The sequence below is a fragment of the Daphnia pulex genome, chromosome 10 (assembly GCF_021134715.1).
Source record: "Daphnia pulex isolate KAP4 chromosome 10, ASM2113471v1".
NCBI lineage: Eukaryota > Metazoa > Arthropoda > Branchiopoda > Diplostraca > Daphniidae > Daphnia > Daphnia pulex.
This window is the reverse complement of record NC_060026.1, coordinates 502666-530167: the sequence shown is the minus strand read 5'-3', so window position 1 is coordinate 530167 and position 27502 is coordinate 502666. Positions and strand designations below refer to the sequence as shown.

General features: G+C 42.1%; 6 protein-coding genes across 11 annotated transcripts; 5 read left to right on the top strand and 1 right to left on the bottom strand.

Annotated features, from left to right (window-relative positions):
- Positions 1-529: 529 nt before the first annotated feature.
- Positions 530-1800, top strand: LOC124204517. The gene is made up of 4 exons (XM_046601598.1): positions 530-680; positions 744-871; positions 981-1128; positions 1206-1800. The coding sequence occupies exons 2-4, from the start codon at positions 782-784 to the stop codon at positions 1439-1441; spliced, it is 474 nt and encodes a 157-aa protein (XP_046457554.1). The 5' UTR covers positions 530-680; positions 744-781; the 3' UTR covers positions 1442-1800.
- A 2361-nt stretch (positions 1801-4161) lies between these two features.
- LOC124204503 (contactin-associated protein-like 3) lies at positions 4162-6716 on the bottom strand. The gene is made up of 8 exons (XM_046601588.1): positions 6538-6716; positions 6180-6396; positions 5954-6108; positions 5672-5873; positions 5331-5582; positions 5087-5266; positions 4850-5029; positions 4162-4759 (listed from the first exon to the last, which is right to left on the bottom strand). Exons 1-8 carry the CDS (start codon positions 6667-6669, stop codon positions 4272-4274), a joined length of 1806 nt encoding a protein of 601 aa, XP_046457544.1. The 5' UTR covers positions 6670-6716; the 3' UTR covers positions 4162-4271.
- Positions 6717-9930: 3214 nt separating this feature from the next.
- On the top strand, positions 9931-15371 carry LOC124204505 (peroxisome proliferator-activated receptor gamma coactivator 1-alpha-like). Of its 2 annotated transcripts, none has more exons than XM_046601590.1 (7): positions 9931-10357; positions 10434-10632; positions 10709-10823; positions 10889-11670; positions 11743-12117; positions 12193-12338; positions 12408-15371. In XM_046601590.1, the coding sequence occupies exons 2-7, from the start codon at positions 10547-10549 to the stop codon at positions 12506-12508; spliced, it is 1605 nt and encodes a 534-aa protein (XP_046457546.1). In that variant the 5' UTR covers positions 9931-10357; positions 10434-10546; the 3' UTR covers positions 12509-15371. The 2 variants fall into 2 exon arrangements, with proteins under 2 accessions (XP_046457546.1, XP_046457547.1); XM_046601591.1 differs by having other exon boundaries at positions 10189-10357; positions 10437-10632.
- Positions 15234-23935, top strand: LOC124204500. Of its 5 annotated transcripts, none has more exons than XM_046601582.1 (9): positions 15234-15371; positions 15432-15549; positions 15836-15989; positions 16069-16237; positions 16314-17143; positions 17212-17812; positions 17872-18053; positions 18175-19062; positions 23760-23935. In XM_046601582.1, exons 2-9 carry the CDS (start codon positions 15443-15445, stop codon positions 23928-23930), a joined length of 3102 nt encoding a protein of 1033 aa, XP_046457538.1. In that variant the 5' UTR covers positions 15234-15371; positions 15432-15442; the 3' UTR covers positions 23931-23935. The 5 variants fall into 5 exon arrangements, with proteins under 5 accessions (XP_046457538.1, XP_046457537.1, XP_046457540.1 ...); XM_046601581.1 differs by lacking the exon at positions 23760-23935 and adding an exon at positions 19151-19707; XM_046601580.1 differs by lacking the exon at positions 23760-23935 and adding an exon at positions 23291-23690 and having other exon boundaries at positions 15239-15371; positions 15433-15549; positions 18175-18920.
- On the top strand, positions 19881-22820 carry LOC124204507 (F-box-like/WD repeat-containing protein TBL1XR1-A). Its single transcript, XM_046601593.1, has 11 exons — positions 19881-20204; positions 20272-20427; positions 20570-20799; positions 20861-21019; positions 21129-21338; positions 21399-21470; positions 21572-21711; positions 21855-22035; positions 22116-22256; positions 22318-22381; positions 22454-22820. Exons 1-10 carry the CDS (start codon positions 20102-20104, stop codon positions 22357-22359), a joined length of 1434 nt encoding a protein of 477 aa, XP_046457549.1. The 5' UTR covers positions 19881-20101; the 3' UTR covers positions 22360-22381; positions 22454-22820.
- A 479-nt stretch (positions 23936-24414) lies between the features above and the next one.
- On the top strand, positions 24415-27436 carry LOC124204506 (THO complex subunit 3-like). Its single transcript, XM_046601592.1, has 11 exons — positions 24415-24785; positions 24864-25061; positions 25166-25392; positions 25454-25612; positions 25721-25933; positions 25991-26062; positions 26164-26306; positions 26471-26651; positions 26725-26865; positions 26929-26992; positions 27065-27436. The coding sequence occupies exons 1-10, from the start codon at positions 24689-24691 to the stop codon at positions 26968-26970; spliced, it is 1473 nt and encodes a 490-aa protein (XP_046457548.1). The 5' UTR covers positions 24415-24688; the 3' UTR covers positions 26971-26992; positions 27065-27436.
- Positions 27437-27502: the final 66 nt, after the last annotated feature.

The following is a 27502-nucleotide window of genomic DNA, read 5'->3' as shown; positions in this document are numbered from 1 at the left end:
GGTAATAGTTACTTGACTTAACCAAAGGTACGCACATGTTTTGTTTGGCTTCCTGTTTGATATTTCCATGACGCGTTTCATCTCTCCCAACCGCACGTTAATCGATATATGGGCCAGCCTACCGCAGTAATGCAAATTTTGTTTAAATAAAATTGGGTTCCACCTGTCGAGGAATGAAACGTTTTCGCCATTGGCCCAGATGTAAAAGTATTAAACAAACACACATGAATAAAAATTGAATTGAAACAAAAAATAAATAACAGAAATAGGAAGTCCTACATACCACGCATGCGACGGCAAGGTCCAATGAGCTTTACTTGCAGCATAGGAGTAGTGTGTGTGTGTGTTACTACTTTAGTTTTGATGCTGTTAGATTTGCTTTCTTTATTTTTACCTTCTTGTTAATTAAGACATTTTTATTTTTTGGCAGTTTTATGTTGGGACAGTGTCTACATGTAAGAATTGCCTTCCCCCGCTGCTGTGATATTAACGTCATGTGCTTCACTTCATTGTTCCTGTATAACTCTGGGCACTGGATAAAGGGTTCACCTATCAAATTAGTCCAGCGGAATGCAGTCCTTGTGATGGATTTAGTCTACATACGCAGGCAGCTGGCTGCACACATATTCCCAAGGCATATGCTATATGCGATCTACTCCTGGCCACCCTTCAAGAAGCTGGTATAAACCCTAGTGTTAACTTTCCTTTCAGCTTCATCTAATTCATTTTCATTCATTCAACAGATTTCGACGCTCATCTACAACTCTGCTTCTTCATCAAAATGTTTTGCATGATGACCTTCGAACCACTCACTGTAAATCCGGACAAATTATCTCATATCCTCGGCTCGAATAACATCAAAAAGCAAAAGGTTTAGTGCAATTCGGTCTACGTCTATCTGGTCTTCGCTACATTGTGTTGGACGTATGTTTTTCCTGTCAAGTCATTAGTGATGGTGAATATCTTACTTCTGTATTTAGGCGCCTCGAAACAGTTTTTTGTACCTGACGCCATGTCGCAATTGGAATGAATCGGGTCAACTCCCTGGCCGTCGGGATCGATCCAGTACATTCCGGATGACAGGGATGGATCGACGAACCAGAACCAGACGAACCATCCCCGCTGCAAGTGAGTAACTTACGATTTCCACCTTGTTTCTCCCTGCTGGAATTTTCTTACAAGTGACGTAATCATTTGATATTTAGCTGATGTACAAGGAACACCCACAAAGTCTCTTCTTCCCTTTCCCCTTATCTGTCCTCATATACATCCATCTGAGTGCGGATGGATTCACAAGGAATCCCTGCTTCAATTTCACCTGACGTCTGCTATGACGACGAGATTCACTTGGGATGGAGCACCGCACCCAGATCTGCCGTCCAGCATTCACCTCCAAGGTAGGACGCCGTTGAAATTTTTTCCTGTTACGTTTTCATTTTGAGAGTGTGTGTGTTTTTAGTGCTGGGAAACAGATTATAAAATGTTAGTGGTTACTTTTCGATAAGATGAAAGCGACGAGCCCCAGTCATTTACGGGATTGAGTGTTCTAGTTTGCCTAGTTGAAAGTTGGTGCGCGTTGTTCTTGAATTTTTTTTACCATGCCTTCATTCACGCAATGAAACTGCCGTCGACTTATTATTTTAGAACTTCTTTTTTCGATAAATCAAAGTAGAGTTGTAGACTATGGAATGGATGTGGGAGTACGTGTACCATCACATCGATCACATGTATAGGTGAAGCTTCAATTCTTTTTTGTCGACGATGAGTCGATGACTTTATTAGACTTGGAGAGGATCGACGATATTAATCAAAATGCCGTTGGTGCTGTTTATGTAATGTAACAAACTGATTCTTAGAATGCCCCCAAAATGATAATTGTATTTTCGGTTATTTTCGTCAAAACATTTTCGAGGAATTATCATTTTTTAGTACTAAATGATAATCACTATATAGCTACAGAAATGTTTTTCATAGTGACGAGAAAGCAGAAATAATGAGAGTGGAAAATAATTTGCTTGTTGCAATTAATTTTTGAAAGAGAATCCTGGCCGTTATAGTGTCATTCCCTGCCAACCACAGTACCCTGGGTGAGCCTGGCTCTCTTCAACACATCCTCCAAACTCTTGATCCTCTCCTCGTATCCGGGTTTCTCGTCTCTTCTCTCATCATCAATAATCATCTGGATATACTCCAGGGTGCTGAGCGGATTACCCCGCAGCGCTTTCTCCCTCAACACGTTCGAACAGCGAGTGATTTCCGCCATTGTCTTGATAATGTCTGATTTCAGCTGTTCGACTTCATTTTGCAGACCATTCAGTATTCCTTCGGCGCTCAATTGCTGTCCCATGGCCTCTTGGTATTTTTGACGCACGTCGTCCATCGTTCTCGTCTCCTCTTGTTGGACAAAGTCCCATTTAGCATCTTCGTTTGTGTGGTCACTGCTGGGGCAGTTGCCAGGGCACACTTTACATGTCGGCGATACCAAGTTTGATGCAGTATTTTTCACGGTGTCCAGTACTGCCGAGAGAACTCGAATGGGTTCGCTCCTTAAATTGGTCATGGATTGGAAAACATTTATTGCTCCTGCCATATTTGGCACAATGTTTTCCGATCGCCAAAATGCTGGACAAAATCCCGACCATAATCCTGGATTGCAAGGATAGTGACATGTCACTTGGCATGTGGTGCAGTTTAGGGCGTTTTGACCTCCAACATGCACCTTGGCTTTCTTAGACACAGGCACTTTGACCTCAAAATTCTTGTTGGTGTCAACCTTGTCTCTGTTCAGGGCGATGATTTCTTCCGTCTTTCGCAATTCCTCCATCTTCATCAGTTGCTGATTGATGTCCCTGTGCATGAAATCCAGTTGAATCTCGAGATGTTTCTTCAAGTCCAGCACTTCTTTACTCATCTGCAGCGATTTGGTTGGCATGTCAGACATCTCATCAAAAAATGATTTGAAGTTTTCGATTCCATCTTCCCAATGATAGCAGAGTCGTTTTGCGTTCGCCGAAGATTTGGACTTGTAGACGGCGCAGTTGTTGAAACTTTGATGGCAAGGCAATCCACTCGAATCCATGAGACAGGGAAGTTTGGCCTCCTTAATGGCCTCCAAGACGGGAGGTCGGTCTCCGTCAGCGAATGTAATAAGGAAACGAACGTTCTCTCCGATATCTTTGCCGAAAACTGTTAGGACCGAATTGAAAATGTATTTTTGCGAAGCGGTTAGTCGAGCCAGGGCGGATTGCACGACGAAGCCAACGGCATTCAATTCCTGCATAAATGAATATTTTTATAGTTCGTTTAAGATTTAATCTTTCCAATTTGTCATGTTGTTTATTACCTGAATGCCGTTTTGATGTTCAAAAAACTTTTGAATGGCCGTAGTGATTTCGTTGTCACGTCCAATCCCTCCGGTATCTCCGAATCCCGGCGTATCTACAATGGTCAGAGAAAAAGGAATGCGGAATCCATCTTGGAAGTGCAGGTCGTAGGCGGTGATTTCTTGTGTTTGGCTGTGAGCTTGCGATGCTCCTCTGACTTCCTCGTCGATGAGAACAAAACGGAATGGATCGTCCCATTTTACTCCCAGGACATAATTGACCATGGCGTTGATCCACGTCGTCTTTCCCGATCCCGTGGCTCCCATCAACAGAATTGTTTTGCTCGCCGTTTTGCCCGTCAGCTTGCTGGGCTCGCCGAAAGAGAATCGCTTGACGATGGAAGAAGCACCGTCAAATGTCGAAAGGATTTTCAATGGCAATTTGTGCAAAATCACACCATCGACTAATGCTGTGTCGGTGCATAAGTGACTTAATTGAATGAGTAGTCTGCTGCTACCTCGGTGTTCACCTCGATGGATAACTTGGGCATTAGAAGTGATTACTTCCTGCTGTTGGATGAGCTGGGGAGTAGTAATATGAGGGTGAATGGATGTGACCGGTGTGATGTTAGTCGCAATAGTCGTAGCTGGACTTTGCTGGACTGATGATGGGTCCGTTGTCGATGTTGCCCCCGCCACATCAAAGCAGTCTTTGAGTTTTCTGATTTGTTTGCAAGTTGTCTCCCAGTTCTTATACAATTTTACTTCAAGGTAGGACGCAGTTGATATTTATTTTTTATTTCGTTAAAGGAGACTAGAAAATGGACAGTTGCAAAGAATATCATTTGGGTTATATGTATTTAGAATTAGACCAACTAGCTCCCGCTCCCCTTTCTACAGATTTTTAATGCCTGTCTAATTTTTTTGATGAGACGCACAAGTGCAATGACTATAACAGTAGCCTGTTTTTAAACGATTGAGCGACATCTTCCTGCAGCAGCCAGCCGGTAAAGTGGGTGTAGTGGTTTCCGTCATCGTGTAGGTACATGTTGGACTCTCTATCGGACTGCATCCAAATTTGTTCGCCAGACTGGAGATGTAGCGTTGATTGGAGAGAGTAGCCGTCGGTACTCAAACCTTGAGTCATTTTCGTTTCGACTCGCCCAATTTGTTCGCCGTTCCTCCTTAAAGATGCTTGAAAATCTCCGTCACTTGTCGTTCCGATCATGTAGGCAATACCGGAGAAAGAGAAGAAGTAGGTCCCAGTGACAGGCGCCGTAAATTTGCCGTTTCCTGCGTTCATTGCCCCTCCCGTGTTGGTCCGTACGACATCGAACGTTATCGGATTGTTTGTCGAACGAAAATCGCCGTTTCTCTGGACGTAGAAATAGACGGAGGTTGACTGGACGCCATCGAATCCAATCCATGTCTGGAACGCTGCGGGCGTTATATTAGATTCGGTATTGTTAATAATTAGACATTGATTTTCATGAGATAACACGTAATGTAAAGGTTTGTGTTATGCACCTGGATCGCCCGTAGTTTTCGTAAAATCGCAGAAAACCGTCTCAACCATTGTGGATCCCATGACGGAGTACAGTCCGCTTGAGGTGTGACCCGTTCCCTTCAAATTAGCGCAGGAAGTTGGAATACCAAAATACGTGGGTTTTGGTTTTACTTCTGCGTATCCAATCAAGCTCTGGAAACCTGGGGAAAGTCAAGTTAGGGTTGGTCGCCAACTTAATTTGTTTTTATTATATATACCTGCTTCCTCCGGCAATTTGGTGAAATTGCAGTAAACATTTTTGACTAGTTCACCTTCTTTGACTAAATACAATCCGCTTGAAGTGTGACCAGTTCCCTTCAAATTAGCACAGGATGTTGGGATATCGAAGTAAGTGGGTTTCGGTTTAACTTCGGCATATCCAATCAAGCTCTGGAAACCTTGTGGAGAAATGGTATAGGTTTAATCACGGAGTTCATTCATTATTTCTACGTGTCGGACTACCTGCTTCACCCGGCAATTTGGCGAAATCGCAGTAAACATTTTTGACTAGTTTCCCTTCCATGACGAAGTACAATCCGCTCAGACGATGTCCACTTCTCCATAAATCTTCGCATGAAGTTGGCATTCCCGTGACGGTTGTGCCGCCGCTACATTCGAATCGGCCGAGGGTGTGAGCGCCGGACGAAGATGAGAGTTGGGTCCGACCAAAGTTTAATTTCGTGATTGGCAGCAACGTCTTTTCCGTTATAACACCTGTGCATTTCAATTGAAAAAAAAAAAAGTGAAAAGAATTTGGTTAAATTGGCAGTTGCCAATCGCCATTCAAACGCATTCAAATTTACCGCTATCGCTTAACAATAGTGGAACAGTTGCATCACAGTTGCATTTGACAATAGAATCGACGCAATTTCCGTCTATTCCGCACTGACAGGTGTGAACGCTTGAATCGCTTCCGGCCCAGAAATATTGCGGATTTCCATTTCTGTCATTCCACCAACTGTAAGTGACACCATTTGTCTCGAATGGAGCGTAATTGCAGTCGTACTATAATTGAAAGAGAATAATTAGGTGGCTTTTATTTGCATAGGTTTTATCTTTTAAAGAGATTTTATTCTATACGATACTTTGATCGACTGGTGGCATTCGTCAGAGAGTTCAACTAGTGTTGTCATTTGTCTCATAGTTGCGCTGTAGATGATTTCTCTTGAATAACATCCAGGGTCAGGGCAATGGCCCACGTCTATCGGCGATTCGCTGTCGTGTGAGACGGACGTTTTCCCTGTAAAACCGTGTAAAGCCGTTTGTTATACAATCTCTTTTTATTAATGCGCATTATCCTCTTCTGTGTACCTGTCGCCATGTCGCAGGAAACGTATATGGGGTCGTCCCCAACTCCCTCTCCATCAGGGTCAATCCAGTACATTCCGGATGCCAGTGACGGATCGACCGTACGAGCTTCGCTGCAAGTTCTAAAGATGGCGTTCTTGGTTTGCGCTTGATTTGTTTGTCTATCGCCAGTGGCTAGTTGGGCGAGTTCTAGTCTAAGAACCTTTTCTTCCAAAATTCCCTGTTGATAGAATTGTATAACAAATTTTCAATGAAATTTAATTGAAAAATTGTGTAGTGAGAAAGAGAATTGAATGCAGCTGCTGCATTCAGTTCAGTGCATTCACGTGAAATCAAATCAGTGAAAAAACAGTTGTCTTACGTAGTTGGTTTTCAGCTGCTGCAATTGCTCCTGCAGTTGCGCTAAAGATAGACGGTCATCCGCCGTCGAGCCACTCGTCCATGCAGATACCAAAATGAAGAAACCAATCAAAATGGTGTAAAATTTGGCCATTTTCACCTTCTCGTAGTGTCTGACCTGAAATGGTTTCAACTTGAGCGTTGCGATTTATATATTGGGACACAAGCCATTGAAATCTTATAGAATGATGCAAGACAACTCAGATTTAGATGTTTGCTTTTAATGACGAGATAAATCGAGGTGTCGCAAGCCTCGTCGAAAACAACTGATGAGCACTTATTGTTGATTTTCATTGCACAACCTTTGATTTGAGTTGATCCCCTTCAAGTCTTCGTTAGAAGACAATTGCTAAAGAGGCAATCTACTATTTGAGCGCCTATGGATTAAATCAATAGATTCAATCAAACCAGCTGACTATCAGCGAGGCTGGAAATTATCTTCCAACTAGGGACTTTTTTTTATTTTTGTGCCCCCATTTTATCTGTGGTACAGTTTCAGTTATTTATTTAACAGAACTGCGATGCGCACAATCTAACTCCGAAACAGCTGAAATCAATGTAAATGCAGTTGATGAATCGTGTCTCACCTTTCCTGTTCTTTGCCATTAGTTTTTACGTTGGTTTCCCCCCGTTACACATGTCCTCTCTCGTACGTCTATGTTCTACAAGCCCTGCTATTTCCCCGCCAAGTTCAAATTTGAATTTGGGTAGTCGGTAGAGAATCAGAGAGGGAATAACAACGGTTGACATGTTTTTCATTCTGATGTTTATTAGTTTTATTTTCCGACTCAAATATCCTATGAGTCCACTTGTGGCATTTTTATTTTGTATGCAGCGCATTAACACGTACAGTAGTTACACATATTTTGCCACTTATTGCTGTTTTACAGCATGTTTTTTGGGAACATGTACAATTAAAGGAAAAGAACGATGGGCATTCACATTTACAGAATTAGCCAGACGCTATATTGGCCCGTGTTGGCCTATACTTCAAATAATATAGGGCGTACAGACACTTCTTGTTGGCGCTTTAGCGGGTGATTTCACTACAATCGCATTACCATTAGAATCACTTCCTTATTCGTGGGAAGAGGGCATGTCTGTTGTGAAACGGCACCGAAAAACAAAACACAATTTATAAGATTTCTGTTTTAAAAGGTAAATCACGGCATCATTATTTGTGCCTTTGTTCATTTGCTATGTACAGACCGCCGACTGGCTTGCACTGTTCAAATATTAGTATAGGATTTAGCCTCAAATCGGTACGTCACGCGTAACGTCTGACCAACCAGTGCAGATAAATGCTAGCTGATTGTTGATGTAATAAACTTGCGTACGAAATGGGTGAATACGGAAAGAAATGTCGGAGACGGTAGGTGGGAGTGAAATGAAGTTGAGAATCAAATGTGCCTAAATGCAGACAGAATAACGTAAACGTTCTTATCCAGAGACTTATTCCGATTCGCTGGTTGGCGAATAACGTTTGGGTGAAATGGAAATAATCGAATTGTTGTTCGACCGAGCCATTGACGTAACAAAACAGCGACGGATGACCAGTATCAACACTCCAGGCCATCCTCACTGTTCTCATCACTGCCAAGCCAATCATCTGCATAACAAACAAGTACGAACGATTAATTACCATTTCAATAACTGACTGATTCTACAATTGTTGATGCACTCTCACCAGGATGTAGCAGTAAACCATCTTCAAGCGCGACGTGAAAAACTGCACGAAAGAAACAACTGCGTGCTGTCGATTCAACCGAAACTCAACTGACGAATGAAATCGCCTGTCCTTATATATATACACGCCAGCATCCAGCAGATACTTGAAATCTTTATTGGAACGAAGAATATGTAACACCCTTTGAGATTGACCAAGACCGACGGACATGCACACCACGAACTCAATTCTTCGTCGTTGCGTACGTTTGTTTACCGTTAAGCGAACGAACTGACCGTCCTCAACTCAAAGTCTATTTTATGAGGTTTCAATTTGCAGGACACCAGTCAGCAGCTTATTTGTGGTGGACGTCATTCTTGCGTAAATATCTAATTAAGACAGACCATACGCTCCCACCACTACTCTAATGACCTTAATCCTCGGCAGCGTCGAATTATTCTCAATAAATAAAAAGACGGTGATCAAGTGAATGTATGGTTTCCTAATAAATAAATCTTTAAAATTACGAATAATTAATTCAACAATTTAAAATATAGCTGTGAATGTGATTTGTGTGAGAATATAGATATTTATTAAAATGTGAAATTTTGAGAAAAGTAATATCTATATAGCTTCATTGAGATCACGTTACACTTCCAGAGTGAATTGAATGCAGTAATTAAAGTTACAAGGAAAATTGGACTAGCAGGAAAAAATTAGCCGCAGCAGTAATTAGAATATCCTAGCACAGTGAATCGGCAGTGCCATTGTTTTACATAGACTACAATCACAAACGCAAAATATCAAGCAACTCACCTAACCTTCCAAATTGAATGCCTCCTCGTGAACTTCTGCTTTGGGTGGCCTTCACTTTCCATACAAAGTTCCATCTCGGCTGTGTTCTTCTCCATTTAGCTTCAGCGATTGGTGTCTGTCTGTCAATGTGGAAATACCTCCCGAGTGCACTTTTCGGCTGACAGGGCACTTGATTTTGTTCATTTTGTCCTAGCGAAAAGAGATTCTTAGTCTGCACAAATATAATTTCTTATAGATGTAAATTACCTTGAGACACAACACAAAACAAATGGAGACTAACCAGGAATTGGTCTTCGGGTTTCGTCATTGTACCCGACATATGCTGTCGCTAGAAGATGTAGGTCTCGTCATCTGTCTTAACAGAAATTTACTGCGATGATAATTAGAATTATGGTGTTGTATTCAACCTACTTGTCAGACAATTGAATTTACCTAATCAATGTATGATCGAAGGCGGGAAAAAACTTTGCCAGACTTTTACATGGCGACGTTGATGTTTTTCCTATCTGTGTCGATTCGACGCATCTATGCAATGTCTGCAAATTTTAAGTATACTTTTTAAAAAAATGTTTCTGTCAATGTGAAACATTACAAATTTTCAGTTCGAAAAAATAGATACACCACTTGCACAGTTAAAGTTATCTTAATTAAATATGAATATTAGATTAGCCGTCAAGGACTCAAGGTTATCATACCTTTCTTTAAGTAGCCATAAGACATACATGGCATCTGTGATGCAAATGTGGCAAGACCTTCTGTTACATTTGTATAGTTTCCTTATCTTTCCAACCTTGACCCACTATTCCCTAGAAAGAAATGTCTGAATGAAAATTGAAAACCTTGAAAAGAAAACGAATTTTAGTATAGAGCAACTTACACATTTTCAGCATTTTGAAAACGTCACTGACAAATTGCAGTTGCTGGTCGTATTCCATCTGCGATTGATAACACAGGTTCAACAAGTAAATACAAATATACTACGTACTGGCTTTATGCTTGCATAACTTGTGCGATCGTACGTAAGTGGCGTGTGAGATTTTGTTTGTTGATTGCTTGTGACGTTGGATTTTTTTGTAACGCGTCAAAACAAACATCAGCGCCATCTAGGACTCAGACTAAGAAGCACGTAGGTGATAAAAATGTCTGCAGTTTAACACGTGAGCAGGAAAGTTAGTCACATTGTCGAGTGTGTGCAACTGCTTGAAGAATAAAAAGAATAAATACATCAATCAATTGTATTGAAACAATTTTTTCTTCAAGTGCTCAGTGTCATCGTGTCTCGTATCAAGTCATTATTAGGGTATAAATTCAAATTTATGTCTGGAGCTGGTAAAATAAATGCAAACTGTTGATGTCTAATATTTTCTCGTTTGCAGCAGGTACGAAGCGATCGAGACTCGTTGCCAAATTCACTGCCTATATACTATACTCTCGTCTACTGTTTTGTATGTGTGATCCAGTCATTTGGATATTCTGATATTTAATTGTGATGGAGGAAGCAGTTTGCATCAATGATTATGATCAAGGTTGTGCGAGTGGTGGAAACGGTGATTTTCAGACTGATCAGCTAAACAAGTGAGCCCCCACTACTTTCTGGCAAGTTTTGCCATGCCCCGTTTCTCAACATTTTCATACTTTTCTGTTGGTGCAGCATGGACTTGAACCTGGATAGATTTGATAGCTCGTTCTTGGAGCTTGATGAGGAAGACCTGTCTGAGATTCACCGCATGGTTGATGAGTGGGAACTGAATTTTGGTGCATTAGAGGTGAGTTTTTCGAGTCAACTCATAATTACATTCATTTCTAAACAAAGCAACCATTTTTATTGCAGAGCTCTGATGGAGAGGAACTGGTGAGACTTATTCAAATAGACAATCCCAGCCAATTGGGTTGGTCTCATTATCCTGGTGCCGTTGGGTCCAGCCACAGCAACAACAGCAATGCAGATTGGAGCAACAGTATAGATTGGAGCAGCAATGTGGACGAGCTCCACGACCGTTTGCCATCCTATTATACGGCATTGGCATCGTCTCGATCAGCTCCTTGGATGCCTCCCGCTTCGCAGCTAGTCTTTAATAAGTTGCCGGCCTACATCACGGACATGGCCCCGCTCGATGCAGCCACGACGAGCGACAGCGCTTGTGGGTCTGTAGGTCAACCAGGTAAAAAGAAACTCAACTTGGCCGAGTACCGAACGCGCCGCGAGAAACAATTGCAGCAAATGCAAGAAGAAGAAGAGCAACAACAGCAACAACAACAGCAGATAAAACAGGAACAGGAAGAACAAGATCAACAAATCCTCCAACAACAGGAAGCCAATGAGCAAAAAGATGAAAAGATTCGGGTCAAGGCCGATCAAATCGATAAACAGCAATGTCATGTGAAACCGCATCAAGTCAAAGAGTCTGCGCTGGTCAAAGATGAACCGGAAGAAGGAGAAGTGGAGGAAGAAGAGGTGAAAGAGAAACACAAGAAACAACAACAACAACAACCAGAAGTTGCCTCAGTCAAGTCACGAAGGATCAGGTCGTCTCGCTCGCCGACCCGCTCCTACTCATCACAGTCGTCGTCCAGCAGACGATGCCGCTCCAGTTCGGCGTCGTCTTACTCTAGGTGAAATCAAATTGAATTAAAATTTTTAAATGGATTGAATTTAAAATTTCTTTGATGAAAATGAATTTCTAGCCGTTCGAGATCGCGTTCTCCGTCACACCGTCGTGGCCGGAGAAGAAGGCGATCGTCTTCCAATTCTTCGTCGTCGTCTTCTTCGTGGAACCGCAAAATCCGACACACCAGCAGCCGGAGACGGACGGGCCGAAGACGACGGACGCCGACGCCTCCGCCGCGATTAAGTAGCAGCCGTGGGGGTTACGGCGATCGGAGCCACCGAGAGAGGCGCCAGCAACACCAACAACAATCAGAGCGTCAACGACAGATTGAGGAGCGTCGCGTGATTTACGTGGGGAAATTGGCCGACGGCACCACACGGTCGGATCTCCGCCAACGGTTCGAACCGTTTGGTCCCGTTGTCGACATTAGTCTGCACTTTCGGGAGCGCGGGTAAAAAATTTCAAAATTTGTCTAATAAATACTCCCTTCCGGAAAAATGATCAACTCCAATTTGGGATTTTGCAGGGATAATTACGGGTTCGTTACTTTTGCGTATAAAGTGGACGCCTACGAAGCGGTGGAACACGGCAACGACGACCCGCATTTGCCTAAATACGATTTGAGTTTTGGTGGCCGACGTGCATTCTGTAAAGAGACTTACGCCGATTTAGGTAGACCACAGAATTCAAAAATCATTTTGGGGTTTTTCTTTTCTTTCACGAATGTGAATCAATTTCCAGATGCGGTGGACGATGACGGGCGTTCCAAGGCCAACGATGTTGATTTCGAGACACTGTTGAGGGCCGTCAAGGTTCAACTGACTCGCCGTCCTTGCTCTTGACACTGGGCTACTAGTAATTATTTCTACCTTCTAAGCGAAATTATCTTTTTCTATTTCTTTTCTCTCTTATCTCTCCCTCATTTTTCAAATATTGTTCCCGCCATCACACGAAAAATCAATCAGCGCTTCCCTCTTTATTTTGTTGTCACCACACAAAACACAGGCGGGGGGCATAACAACCAAACAAAAATCTTAGTGTGTAAAACGTTCGTCTTGTCCCTCCATTTCTTTTTTTGGAATGAAAACAAATGGTTTCGTGGTTTAGTTTAGTGCAGTCCACATTATTCAGTCCCAAGTGCCTATCTCTTCTTCTTCGCTTTACATTTTTCAAAGCAAAATTGACCCTTTTTGTTATTATTTTTTTCTTTCTTTCTCTTTTTTCTGTTGCGACGAATGGCAACCGCGGCCAATGGGGTAAAATCAACTAACATCATTTTGAATTTAGTTTTGGGGCTAATTGAATGAAATTTAACTTGTGTGATGTAAGAATGTGAAATTTGAACTTAATTTTTTCTGGGTTGGAAATTTGATTTTCAAAAACGTTTGAAAAAGTAGAAGTCGGAATTCTTTTCTTTTGAAAACAAAACAATTTTCAAAAGATAAAATAAATACAGGCCAAATGTGTGTGTGTGTGTGTGTGTGTGGGATGAAAATCGGGCGTCATACAAAATACACTCAAGGAAGTTGTTGATCGTTTCAAAGTGTGAAGCACAAAAGAAACTTTTTCGGTTGTTTTTCTATTGATAACATTGGGCGAATGTTGCACAGAGACACAGATACCACGCGATTGACCCAATTGAGATCGTCTAGCGAAATAGGCCCCCCTCTCTACCGTTTTCTTTCTTCTTCTTCTTCTTTGTAAATTTTCCCACTTTACACGTTAGAAACAAGTGGAGCACGTGAATCGGCTATTAAAAATTTTCGGTCGAGGTTTGAATTGCGTTTCTTCTCTGCCTGGTGACCGAGTCTAGACTCTTGAGAGTATCAAGTCATCTTTAATCTAAATGGGGGCAAATATGTTACAAGACTCTTATCAATGTGTGTGTAATGTGTCCTCTGATGGGGTTCTTTTTTTCTTTCTCCTTATTTAATAGCTGGCGGAAGTGGTTAACAATTTCTACCGCAACGATGTAACCTCCACCTTTTGTAGAGTGTCGTCCAATTTGTTCCTGTTTGGAGGGGGGTGTGTTGTTATTATTCTTTCGATGGTTGTAGGCTAACCGAAAAAAGAATAAGAAGAAGGTGGGAGTTCCCGTTGAACCCCGGTTCCGTATTAGCAGCAAATTGTTCAACACGAATTTATTCTTGCGGGTAATTTATCTTTGCGAGTTTATTTTTTTTTTCCTCTTTTAGTTTAGTGGAACATTTGTTTGTGTGTGGTGTAAACCGCCTTCTTTAACGAGCCTTGTATTAAAGGAAAAAAAAAAAGAGAAAATTCAATTCAATAGCGACCCCGTTTCGTTCAATTTTTCCTTCTTTTTTTTCGCACAAAAAGAAGTTCCGTCCATTGACGTAACGAACCGCTAAAAGAAAAAAGATGCGCCTGGAATTTCTTACTCTAATCGCTTGGCGAAAAAATTCGAGGAAATGTCATTTTTCGCCTAGTGTGAATAACCGGTTACGCAACAACTGCCGATCGACTCCCGCAGCTTGGAAAACCAAATTCCGATCGCCTCATTTATTCATTTTTATTCTTGTTTACTAAGAAACGTTCGTTCTTTCTCTACACGTGTAGAATGCCTTCAAGGTGAATTGCACCGAATTATTATGCGCTGCGGATGAGATGATGGAACTGGTGGTAGTGGTGGTGGGGGTTTTTCAAGAGTCTGGCGTGATAACATCACCCGCTGCCGCCAAAGGCCACGAAAAAAGGAAAAGTGATGAGTCGGCGAGATTTATATAACCCGGAATATTTTTATTATGAAGATTTAGAAGAAGAATGGAAGAAGAAGGAAGAATTCAATGTCAATCAACGGTCAGGGAAGAAGAAGAGGGGAACAATAACAAAGTAAGCTTTACATAGAATCCCGAACAAAAGAAGAAGAAGAAGCGAAAGTTTGTTGAACCCTTTTGGTGTGTAACTTCTTTTATTTTCTCGATACATTTTTATTTGAAATCAATTGTGGACAAGTTGGATTTTGATTAGCTTTGATGGTTTTTGACGACCGAAATGGCTGGTTAAATTTATTCTCTTTTTATTAATTTTCAGGTTGGCGTGATAATACGCAATTTGCGGTCTTTTGAAAAAAAAGTCGGTTAAGAAAAGAAAAGCGGCCAACCGAAGAAATGTTGAACTCATTTTTGGCTTAATCGTCTTATTGCTAATCAGAAAAGAGAAAATAAGATTTACCGATCACAAAAACGTCCATCTCGATATGAATTTTGTATTTTAAAAGGGCCAGTTTGCGGTGTGACTTTTCCTTCAACTGGAATTAGCGGACGAAATGTTTTTTTGGCGATGAGAAAAATGGTTCTTTTGTTATTTGCCCGTTCGATGATGTGTGGACCCGACCAACTCAAGAGAGGAATATCTTTTGGGTGGGAACGCGTATAGACACCACCACCACCACACACCTGGTGCGTGCGTGTTACTCTCTGCTCGGTCGACTTTTCTTTCTCCGGTGGGAGGAATAGGGGGAGGGTTGAAAGAAGGAGGTGGGTGGGTGACTTGGGCTTGCCAAAGCCTCCAAAAGCCAAGCGTCCGAACGTTCACCTCCTCAGTCTTGGTCCAGCCACTAGCCGACTAGTCTGAGACTATAAAACTCACCTCGCGCTCCAGCCAATCTCATCTTCCTCTACTTCTTCTCACTCCAAATTCAATTATATTTAAAAAACATTTAAGTTTGTGCTGCCCAATCAACAGGTGAGACTTTTCCTTTTAATTAAATTCAAATTCAAATTTGTAATTCAAATTCTATTCCAGAAAAAACCGAAATGAGGATTACCGTCAAAGTGAGCACTTTGTTCCTCTTGTGCTGCCTGCTGATCAGCGGCGGACAAGGCCGTCCCCATGCCCAAGAATTGCCCGGCCATGCCATCAGGTGACAAAAATAAATTTCGGGGTTCCGCCATTAAGCGCGGGGGCAACAACATCCCCCTGTGTATTTGTTGTTGTTTGGTCCCAATGGACGGCCAACTAGCAGCTCGTTACGTTTCACATTTTATGGTTATGACCGCTAACCACAAAAGCGGCAAAAATGCCCTTAACTGTTATTTCTTTTGTTTTTTCTTTCACGGTGTCGATAAACTGTCGACATTTGTTTTTATTTTACGATGCGTTTAAACTTATTGTAATAAAATCTAAACATAATTTTTGTTTTGTTGTAGTGAGGACAGTAATGCCAAATATGAAGTTTACGTCCCGGACGGTCGTGGCGATATGGCCCAGCAACTGTTGACTCTTCCGGAGATCCGCACTCTGCTCGCCCGTCAGGCCGACAGTCCGGCCGACTCTGACATCATCTCCCTCGAAGGTGGCAAGGTCAGTTTGATATTAGAATTATTTTATTAATTTTTGAAATTGGCGCCTAAATTTCTTTTATTTTGAAATTGTTTTAAAGCGCCTGATGGAAACGGTGATGCTGCCGGCCATCCCCACGTCCAAAGTGGGCGTGTCTGATGTCATTTCCAGCGTCAGGTCCATCATGGCCTCGGAGATGGCTCAGCACGAGCAACAACATTTCCAGCCGGAAAAGGTCGTCGTCGTTCAAGCGCAGGCCCCTCCAGCGGGTGAGAAATTCCTGCGCCATTTTTAAATTGGCACCGTTTCAATAATTTGTTTTAATTTCTCTAACTGTTGTTGCAGATGAAGTTGTCGTTCCAGTTGTAGCCAGCGAAGCTCAAACCGATATCGTCCTGTTGCCGGAATCCACCGAAGTGTCGCCGGAAGAGTCGACTCCTTCCGTCGTCGATTCCGCACTGGACTCGGCCGTTTCTTACGCCGTTGATCAAAGACAAGATCATCACCACGACGAACATCACGGAGATCATCACGCTGCCCATCACGGGGACCATCACGCTGCCCATCACGGAGAGCATCACGGAGAACACCACGGTGAGCACCATCACCACCACCACGAGCACGACCATCCAGCTGCCGTTTTCGAGCCGTTACCCAAGGGTAGCATCGGTCTGTTGGCCACCAACCAGGCCCAGGATCAGGAGCTGATCGACTTGACCGTGTCCAGCAACAAGATCGCCTGGCAGGTGTGGAACAAGTCCATCAAGGGTCGATCTGTCGAGGACAATCAAGTCTTCTCCCCGCTGGCCCTGACGTCCGCCCTGGGCATCAGTTTCCTGGGCGCCAGGGGCTCTTCCGCCGAGGCTATCGACAACGCCCTCGGCCTGGACAGTCTGACCTCCCGCAATCCGCACCTGCACCTGCAGCAAGTGGCCAAGGACTTTGACCTGAGCGAGCACTTCCAGTTTGGCCAGTCGCACACGGTCTACGTCGACGAGAAGAGAGGCAAAGTCCAGGATGTTTTCAAGGCCCGACTGGACACTCTCTACGGAGCCACCACCACCAGCAACTTGACAGAGGCCAGGCAATTGGTGGCCAGGGACAATCTCCAGCAAGTCGCCCAGGACGACGAACTCCGTTCGCCATTCGGAATCGTCTCCACCGCTACTCTCAATGTCAGTTGATTTAGTTTTGTTAATCCCATTCAGGATCGTTTTTTATAATTTATTCGGATTCTTTCCAGGTGGCCTGGCCGAGTTCGACCGTCTCAGCCGACCAAGAGGAAGAGTACCTTCAATTCTTGAACTTGCCATCGTCGGCCCAAGTGGCTGCCGGACGCAAATTGGTCGCCGTTCCCACCATCCGCACGGCCGGACACTTTTACGCTGGATACAACGCGGAAATGGACGCCACCGCCGTTGCCGTTCCTCTGCACGCGGTCCGCGAAGGCGAGGCTCCTGCCTGGGCCTCTAGCGACGCCCTGGACCAGGCCGGACACCTCAGCCTCGTTTTGGTCATGCCCGGATCTTCCAGCAAATTCTCAGCCGGCGGATCGGGTCTGTCCTCGCTGGAAGCTCGTCTGGCCAGCCAAGATGACGGATGGGACCACCTGTTGCGTCAGACTAAGCCGCACCATCTCGTCGTGGAGATGCCGAAATTGTTCGACTCGAGCCGGATCAACTTGACGGAATCCATCCAGACGGCCGACGGCGGTCGTTTGGCTTCGCTGTTCGACAAGAAGAAGGCCGACTTTAGTGCCATTTCGGCCGCTAAGCCACTTTACCTGAGCGACGTCATCCAGATGGCCCGCCTCAACATTTCATCCGTCGCCACTCTGGCCGGAGGTAATTGACGAATTTCGATTGGATTTCTCCGTTTGTCTAAAATTGGATTTGAATTGTAGGTGATGAAATCACTGGGCGAAGCGCCGATGCCAAGAAGAAGGTGGTTGCCAAACCCAACAACAACAACAAGTCCAAGGAAGTTAACAAGGCCAAACCGACCAAAGTCCAGGTGACGGTCAAAGCTCCTTGCCAGGAGGCCATCGAAAAAGCCGTGGCGGACGCCATGACAGCCCACATCAAAGTAAGTCCAATCCGTTGCAAATGAATAGACAAAACTGACAAACGAAATTCAACTAACCGCCAATTAACCGACGAAATTGCTTACCAAACATTTCTCGACTTGGGATGACTCGTTGACACAGAAAACCCAACAACAACTGAACAAGGCCAAACCAGCTGCAGTGGCCGTGAAAAATCCCGCTCCTTCGATCCCCAAACCGGCGCCTAAACCGGCACCCAAACCTGCCGCTAAACCCGCCGCTAAACCCGCCGCTAAACCCGCCGCTAAGCCCGCCGCTAAGCCCGCTGCTAAACCCGCTGCGATTAAACCCGCCGCTAAACCCGCGGCGATTAAACCCGTGACCAGTAAACCTGTGGCCAAACCCGTGGCTGCCTCTTTGATCAAGAGTCCAGTTGCTAAACCTGTAGCCAAACCGGCAGCTAAACCAGTGGCTGAACCGCCGGTTAAGCCCGTCGTTATTAAGCAATCTGCCTCTGCACAGAATAAACCGACAAGTAAACCGGTGGTAAAACAATCGACCGCCAAACCCACGACCCGACCCACCACAAAACCCACGACCCGACCCACCACTCGAACCGCCACGAAACCCACCGCTCGAACCACAATGAAACCCACCGCACGAACCACCGTGAAATCCATCGTGAAATCCACCGTGAAACCCACCACGAAACCTACCACTCGAACTACTACACGACCCCAGGTTGTCCAGCAAAAACAGTCGACCACCCGACCTACCACCAAACCCACCACTAAACCTACTACCCGAACCACCACCACCCGACCCAATACTAGGCCACGCCCCATTGTCCAGCAACAGCAGACGACCAAAAAACCCGCAGCTACCACCAAGAAACCTGCGGCTACCACCACAACCACTGCTCCTGAGCCTGCCAAAAGGACTACGGCTAAGCCAAAGACCACGCCCAAAACCCCGTGCCCTCTCCTAATCCACAAACAATCGACTGCTGAGGTGAAAAAGCCCAACAATAACAAACAGACGACCAAAAAGGTGACGACCGCAAATAGCGCTGACGATTGAATGACAATTTTTGGTTATGGTCTGGTTCAAATGAATTAATGGACATTGGGTTTTTTAGACTTCCGATGCTGGAGGATACAAAAAGTCCGGCAGGATGGAACGTGCCACAGTTGAAGAGACTCACCCGGTGCAGCGCCTCAGTTTCAACCGGGCATTCCTCTACGCCGTCCGTCACAATCCCACCGGTCTCCTCCTCATGGTCGGCCGTTACGTCCATCCTGAAGAATAAAAAGGGGAAAACAAAAAATACGAAAGTTAATTTTGAAAGATGAATGATGGAAGCGGTGTCAACCAATTTTGATTGCAAAAGGAAACAATTGCACGTGAAAAAACTAATTATATCTCCTACCCCCTTCTCTTAATTTTTTATAATCCTCCCAGTTGATCCCAACCCGAAACTAAGTATACTCTATTTATCTTTTTTTAATTATTTATATCATTACGAAAGGAAAATGCAGCCATGATAAAAATCCATATTAATTAAAGTAAAACGCGCTTGGAAGTTTCATGTTATCCCGCAATTTGATTTTGTTTTTTAAAAGACTTTGATTCCAATTCATCCTACAAACACATATTCAACTGTCTGCAGAAATATAAAAACCGTTCCGTTTACAATGGCTATGTCAATCAATCTGAATCGCAAAAGTGTGTGTTAATCAGTGTTGTTCGAATTCTTCGAAAGCGCTTGAAAATTCAAAATTGTTGAACTGGAAATCTAGAATTCAAAATTCAAGCCAGGAAGGAAAGGTTTTTGCCTTTTTGGCAACGTTGTTAAGTTAGGTTCCGTCGTCTGCTTTTCGATGAAAACCATTGCCTAGGCCGCTAGGCGCGTGTTCGTGCACGTGCATGACTGTAGTCTGTAAGGTTGGTTTTGCTCCAACTTCCAAGTCATCCAAAGCGTGCTGCATGCTGCTGGTTGTGTGCTTTTTTTCTGGCAAATCTTGATTTAAAAAATTTAATTACTTGATTTCTCGAAAATTATCCAATTCGCAACTATTGTCTTTACATTATGACCGACACGAAGAAACGTGTTATACTGATTAGTCACGATCGACGAGACCAGATCCAGCATGGTGTTGGAGTTAATAGCGTTGCAGAAGTTATTTCTTTAGGTATTGATAAATCATACAATGTCATGGAAATTAAGTACTAAAACAAAAACACTTCTACGCTTTATAGCTAGTAAAATCTTCAAGTTGGGTGTAGATGACAATATTGTAGTAGTACTCGAGGAAGATGGAACCAGAGTGACCGATGATGGGTTTCTGTTACTATTGGAAAGTCACACAAAGCTGATGATTCTTAGAAACAATACACGTTGGACGCAACAACCAGGTAACATTGGAAGAAGTACATCAACAGATTAACATACAGAATGGCTGGTAGAAATTAATACGGAACCATTAAAAAAATCTTTGCCAAAGTACAGTTTTGAATTTTGCTGTGTAATATTTGAATTTTAATTTCTACAATGCAGTGAAATTCAACGAAAGAAAGAGGACAATAATGACTGCAGATGAAATTGGGGGATACTGCATCAGCCTTTTCCACCCAAAGCTTCCCATTCTTGCCTTTGCTGGGTATTTAAAGGAAGTATTGTTGTTGAAAGCTGAAAGTTTTGGCACTCCATTTTCAAATTGGATTGAAAGTAACCGATTTGGACTTCATTCTCAAATTCCGAAACAAGTGTCAACCTTAGTTTGGAATGTAAGTCTTTCAATGTAACTTGTTTTAGTTTTAATCCTACCGGGTATTCCTTGTCTTTTAGAAAAATGGGACTCAGTTGGCTGCTGGATGTGAGGATGGTACTATTGTTGTTTGGAACTATCCAAATGGAGATGTTCTTTTCGAAATAAAACATTGCCGTCGGTTTAAAGTCATAGTGTGGAGTCCATTTAGACCTGACATGCTTGCATCCCTTGATATTGTAAGTAAAAATTCTTTTCTAATTATCCTAGTTTTCAGTTGTAAGCTGAATTGAAGTTTTTGTTAGGAATGCTTTGAAAAATTCTTTGAATAATTTAACATTCTTTCAGGATTATAAAAATGTTTTTATATGGAATACAAGCGGAGAAGCGAGCAAACTTTTTTGCACAATTGATCGGAATCAACAGATCACGGCAATTACATGGGTGGCTAACAACCAAATTGCTGTCGGTTTTAGCAGTGGTTTAATTGAAATTTGCGAAATTATCGAAAGCCTACCTGTTCATACCTATAGAGTTAGTCACAAGTTCAGGCAGGAGGTGACATAGCATTCGTATTAGTAGTTTTTATTGTGATCTAAATTTAATTTAATTTAAAAGGGGAAAATAGCTGACCTCGCATGGAATGAAAGGTTGCAGTTGTTGGCTGGGGCATCCAACAGATGCGTACAGGTATATTTGCATTTGGATCTGAGTGTCCTGTTTTCTTTAAACAATTCTATGTCAATCTCATTTTCATCTACCCAATCTTTTTATTTTACCCGTTTTCACAGATTTTGTCTAAGAACAACGCATTTCCTGTCCACAGCGTACAGTTTGCTTCCTCTTGTAATTCTTTGGGTTGGCTTCCCGTAAGAACCAGGGGCTCAACTTTATCTGCAACAAATGCAATCGGAAATAGAACCTTGGTTTGGTAGGAAATCCACTAATTTCCTTTTTTAAGATTTTGCATTTATTTTAATGTTGTGGGAATATTAACAAACATCCACCTCATCAAACTTAAAGGCTACTTTAGAAACTTTGTTTGATTAATTATTCACATTTATTTGTGTGCAGTGGATTAAGTAATGGATTAATTGTCGTCTGGAATCCCCTGGAAAACTACATAGAAAGAAGGCAAATAATGCTGGGGGGAAATTCTTATGAATCTCCAATACATACGCTCTCCTTCTCATCCGACGGTCGATTCTTAGCCTCAATTAATGAAATTTCAAGAATCGTTATCTGGGCAACTGCAGTAAGCATCATTAATCTTCTTGTAATAAAATTTCCATGGAATTTGAACATATATACCCTTTTTTAATTGACATTTAATAGACTTGGTTGCCTGTTTCCAGCTGTCTACTTGATGCTGTAGAGGGGAATGACTTCCGGCCTCTCATGTCTTGGATGTATTCGGACCCGTCTGTAGTCGCCACTTACAAATTGGCTGGCAATACATTTCACTCCGGAAATGAGGTAATATCGTGATTTTAGTTTGTCAACAGTCAACACAGCAATCATTTTGTTCGTAATTCAGATCCAACTTCTTGAGGGCGCCATACCCAACCCGACAGACTAAAGCGAATCAAAATTAAATCTGGGTAAGCCGAATACTTTGTTAATTAACCCACGTTAAACTTTGAATTTTAATGACAACTTTATTTTGATTTTAGTTCGGCGAAGTCTCCACTGGGATTTTTCAGATCTCTGGATTATTTCTCTCGTTGTTTTCTCCTTAATTTTCCCTACGAGAAAGTTCGTGTCCGTCTTTATTTAACCACCTTTATCCGTTACATTTTTTTATCCAGTAAAGTTTTGTTGTCTTCCTTTTACCAAGATTACCAATGACAATGAGTGTATCATTAGACATTCATGTTTGCGTCACACTTTTTGGTTTGGATTTTTTTCTAGCTTGCTCCGATGCGTTAATTCCCGTTTTTTCTTGAAATTTAAATTCCTTGTCTTATTCAAGTTAAATGGAACTTTGCGCATTGCCTTACATAGAATAAAAATTGACCAGGAAAATTCATAATCGCACAACAGTATCACAAAAAGTTAAAACTGTGATGTTTTTAAATGTATTTTTTGGTTTGACACTTAACTCTTTTTATTCCACTCTCAGCCGCATGAGTTAGAGAAAGGTAAAAAGAAAAACACAAAATTTATAGGGATTAGGGAAACAGAATAAATCCGTAAAAAAACTGAAAGTGCTATTATACTACGCGTGGCGCCAGAGCTATAGACTCCACCGGAGTCTATAGTCCAGTTGCTAAACCGGCAGCCAAACCAACCGCTAAACCGACCGCTAAACCAGTGGCCGAACCACCGGTTAAGCCTGTCGTTATCAAGCAATCCTATACACAGAATAAACCGACAAGTAAACCGGTCAAACAATCGACTGCCAAACCCCAAGCGACCACTCGACCCATCGACAAACCCATAACCAAACCCACCACTCGCCCCAGTACTACAACTCGGCCACGCCCTAATGTCCAGCAGCAACAGTCGAGCAAGAAACCGGCGGCTGTTAGCACATCAACCAAGAAACCTACTACACCTTCAACGGCTTTCACTCGACCCAGACCCAACGTCCAACAGTCGACCAAGAAACCCGTGCCTTCTTCTACCACCAAAAAACAGGTGTCTACCACCAAGAAGCCCGTGGGTACCACCAAGAAACCGGTAACGACTACCACCGTCACTCCAGAACCGGTGGGAACCACGACGACAGCGTTGCCCCCTGCCAAAAGGGTGACGGCTAAGCCAAAGACCGCGCCTAAAACCCCGTGCCCTCTCCTAATCCACAAACAACAGCAATCGGCTGCTGTTGTTGTTGCCAAAAAACCCAACAACAACAAACAAACGACTAAAAAAGTGACGACAGATAATAACTGACGATTGATTGCAAATTCTGATTCCTTTGGTTGTTTATTATATTTTTCTCTCTTTAATTAATGACAATTTGAATCATTTTTCTAGACTTCCGATGCTGGAGGATACAAGAAGGCCGGCAGGATGGAACGTGCCACAGCTGAAGAGGCTCACCCGGTGCAGCGCCTCAGTTTCAACCGGGCATTCCTCTACGCCGTCCGTCACAATCCCACCGGTCTCCTCCTCATGGTCGGCCGTTACGTCCATCCTGAAGAATAAAAAGGGAAAACAAAAAATACTAAAATTAATTTTGAAAGATGAATGATGGAAGCGGTGTCAACCAATTTTTTATTGAAAAATGAAACAATCACACGTGAAAAAACTAATTATATCTCCTAGCCCCTCCCTTAACATTTGTAATCCCTCCCAGTTGATCCAAACCCCCGAAACTAAGTATACAATATTTATCTCTTTTTAATATTTATATCATTACGAAAGGAAAATGCAGTTATGATAAAAATCCATATTAATTTAAGTAAAACGCGCTTGGAAGTTTCATGTTATCCCGCAATTTGATTTTGTTTTTTAAAAGACTTTGATTTCAATTCATCCTACAAACACATATTCAACTGTCTGCAGAAATATAAAAACCGTTCCGTTTACAATGGCTATGTCAGCAATCAATCTGAATCGCAAAAGAGTGTGTTAATTAGTATTGTTCGAATTCTTCGAAAGCGCTTGAAAATTGTTGAACTGGAATTCAAAATTCAAGCCAGCAAGGAAAAAAGGTTTTTGGCAACGTCGTGTTGCCATTTTTTGTCGTCTGCTTTTCGATTGAAAACCATTGCATAGCGTGCTCGACAGTCACAGCGTGCACAACCGCATGGTTGGGTTTTTTGGTTTCGTTCCAACTTCCAAGTCATCTAAAGCGTGCTGCATGCTGGTTGTGTGCTTTTTTTCTGGCAAATCTTGATTTAAAAAATTTAATTACTTGATTTCTCGAAAATTATCCGATTCGCAACTATTGTCTTTACATTATGGACGCCGTGAAGAAACCCTTTAGACTAATAAGTCACGATCGACGAGTCCAATTTGGTGTTGGAGTCGATAGCGTTGCAGAAGTTATTTGTAAAGGTATTGATCAAATCATGTAACAAATCATGTAATTTTATGGAAATTAAGTATTAAAACCAAAACACTTACGCTTTGTAGCTAGAACACTCTTCAACTTGGGTGTAGATGAAAATATTGAAGTAGTACTCGAGGAAGATGGAACCAGAGTAATGGAGGATGGATTTCTGTTACTGTTGGAAGGGCACACAAAGCTGATGATACTTAGAAACAACACACAGTGGATGCAACAACCAGGGACATTGGAAGAAGTACAGCGACCGGTTAATGTACAGAATGGTTAGTAGTAATTTATAAGGAGCCATTAAAAGAAAACTCTTTTCCAAAGTATTTAATTGCCGTTTTGAATTATACCATATGATATTTGAATTTATACCATTCAGTTAAATTCAATCAAGTAAAGAGGAAAATAACCACTGCAGATGAAAGTGGGTGTTACATCAGCCGTTTCCACCCAAAGCTTCCTATTCTTGCCTTTGCTGGGTATTCAAAGGAAGTCTTATTGTTGAAAGCTGAAAGTTTTGGCACTCCATTTTCGGATTGGATTCAAATTTACCAATTTGAACTTCATTCTCAAATTCCGAAACAAGTTTCAACCTTAGAATGGAATGTAAGTCTTTCGATTAAACTGGTTTTAGTTTTAATTCTACTGGATATTCTTTGGTTTTTAGTCAATTGGGACTCAGTTGGCTGCTGGATGTACAGATGGTACTATTGTTGTTTGGAGCTATCCAAATGGAGAAGTTCTTTTCAAAATTAGAGATTGCAGTCAGTTTGAAGTCATGGTGTGGAGTCCATTTAGACCTGATATGCTTGCATCTCTTGATATTGTAAGTAAAAATTCTTTTCTGTTTTATGTAGTTTTCAGTTGCAATGTGAATTGAAGTCTTTGTTGGGAATGCTTTGAAAAATATTTTGATAATGCAACATTCTTTCAGGATTATAATAATGTTTTGATATGGAGCACAAGCGGAGAAGCGAACAATCTTTTTTGCACAATTGATCGTTACGATCAAGAGATCACTGTAATAACATGGGTGGCTGATAACCAAGTTGCTGTCGGTTTTAGAAGTGGTTTAATTGAAATTTGCGAAATCATCGAAAGCCTACCTGCTCGTACCCACCGAGTTAGTCAGAAGTTCAGGCAGGAGGTGACATAGCATTCGTATTAAAATTTATTGTGATCTAAATTTAATTTTGTTTAAAAGGGGGAAATAGCTGACCTCGCATGGAATGAAAAGTTGCAGTTGTTGGCTGGGGCATCCAACAGATGCGCACAGGTATATTTGCAATTTGAATCCCTTTATTTTCTTATCCTAAAACAATTTTATGTTAAACTTTTTTTCATCCTTCCAATCTTTTTATTTACCCCATTCCACAGATTTGGTCTAAGAGCAGCGCATTTCCTGTCCACAGCGTGCAGTTTGCTTCCACTTGTAATACTTTGGGTTGGCTTCCTACCGTAAGAACCAGTGGCTCTATTGCACCTGCAACCAACACTATCGACAAAAGGACTTTGATTTGGTAGGGAATAGAACTGCAAAAATTTTCCTTTTTTTAAAAAAAAATTTTGTATTTATTTAAATGTTGTGACTTGTGAGGATATTAACAAACAGCCATCTCATCAAACTTTAAGGCTATTTTTAGAAATTTTATTTTATTGATTACTCACATTTGTTTGTGTGCAGTGGATTAAGTAATGGAGTAACTGTCGTCTGGAATCCCATGGAAAACGACGTAGCAAAAAGGCAAAAAATCCTGAGGGAAAATTCCTATGATTCACCAATAGATACGCTCTCCTTCTCATCCGACGGTCGATTCTTAGCCTCAATGAATGAGATTTCGAGAATCGTTATCTGGGCAACTGAAGTAAGCATCATTAATCATGTAACAAAATTCTCATGGCATTTGAACATATACCTTTTTAATTGACATTTTAAAGACTTGGACGCCTATTTCCAGCTGTCTACTTGATGCAACAGAGCAGGGGGATGAAAGGCCTCTCATGTCTTGGATGTACACGGACTCCAATGCAGTCGCCACTTACAAATTGGTTGGCAATACATATAACTCCGGAAATGAGGTAATATCGTGTCTTTAGTTCATGTTTAAAGTCAACACAGGAATCATTTTGTTTGAAATTCAGATCCAACTTCTTGAGGGCGCCGTACCTAACCCGACAGACTAAGGCGAATCAAAATTAAATTTGGGTAAGCCGAATACTTTGTTAGTGAATCCACGTACAAGTTTTAATTTTAATGACAACTCTATTTTTATTTAAGTTCGGCGAAGTGTCCACTGGGATTCTTCAGATCTCTGGATTATTTGTCTTGGTGTTTTCGTCTTAATGTTCACTACGAGAAACGAGACGTCGTTCTTGATCCGTAGGAAAGCTCGTGTCCGTCTTAATTTAACCACCTTTATCCGTTAATTTTTTAATCCAGTAAAGTTTTGTTGTCTTCCTTTTACCAAGATTACCAATGAGTGTATCAGACATTCATGTTTGCGTCACACTTTTTGGTTTGGATTTTTTTTACCTTGCTCCGATGCGTTAATTCCCGTTTTATCTTGAAATTTAAATTTGTTGTCTTATTCAAGTTAAATGGAACTTTGCGCATGGCCTTACATTGAATAAATTTGACCAGGAAAATTCACGATCGTACAACAGTATCTCAAATTTCTGATGGTTTTTAAATGTATTTTTTGGTTTGACACTTTAA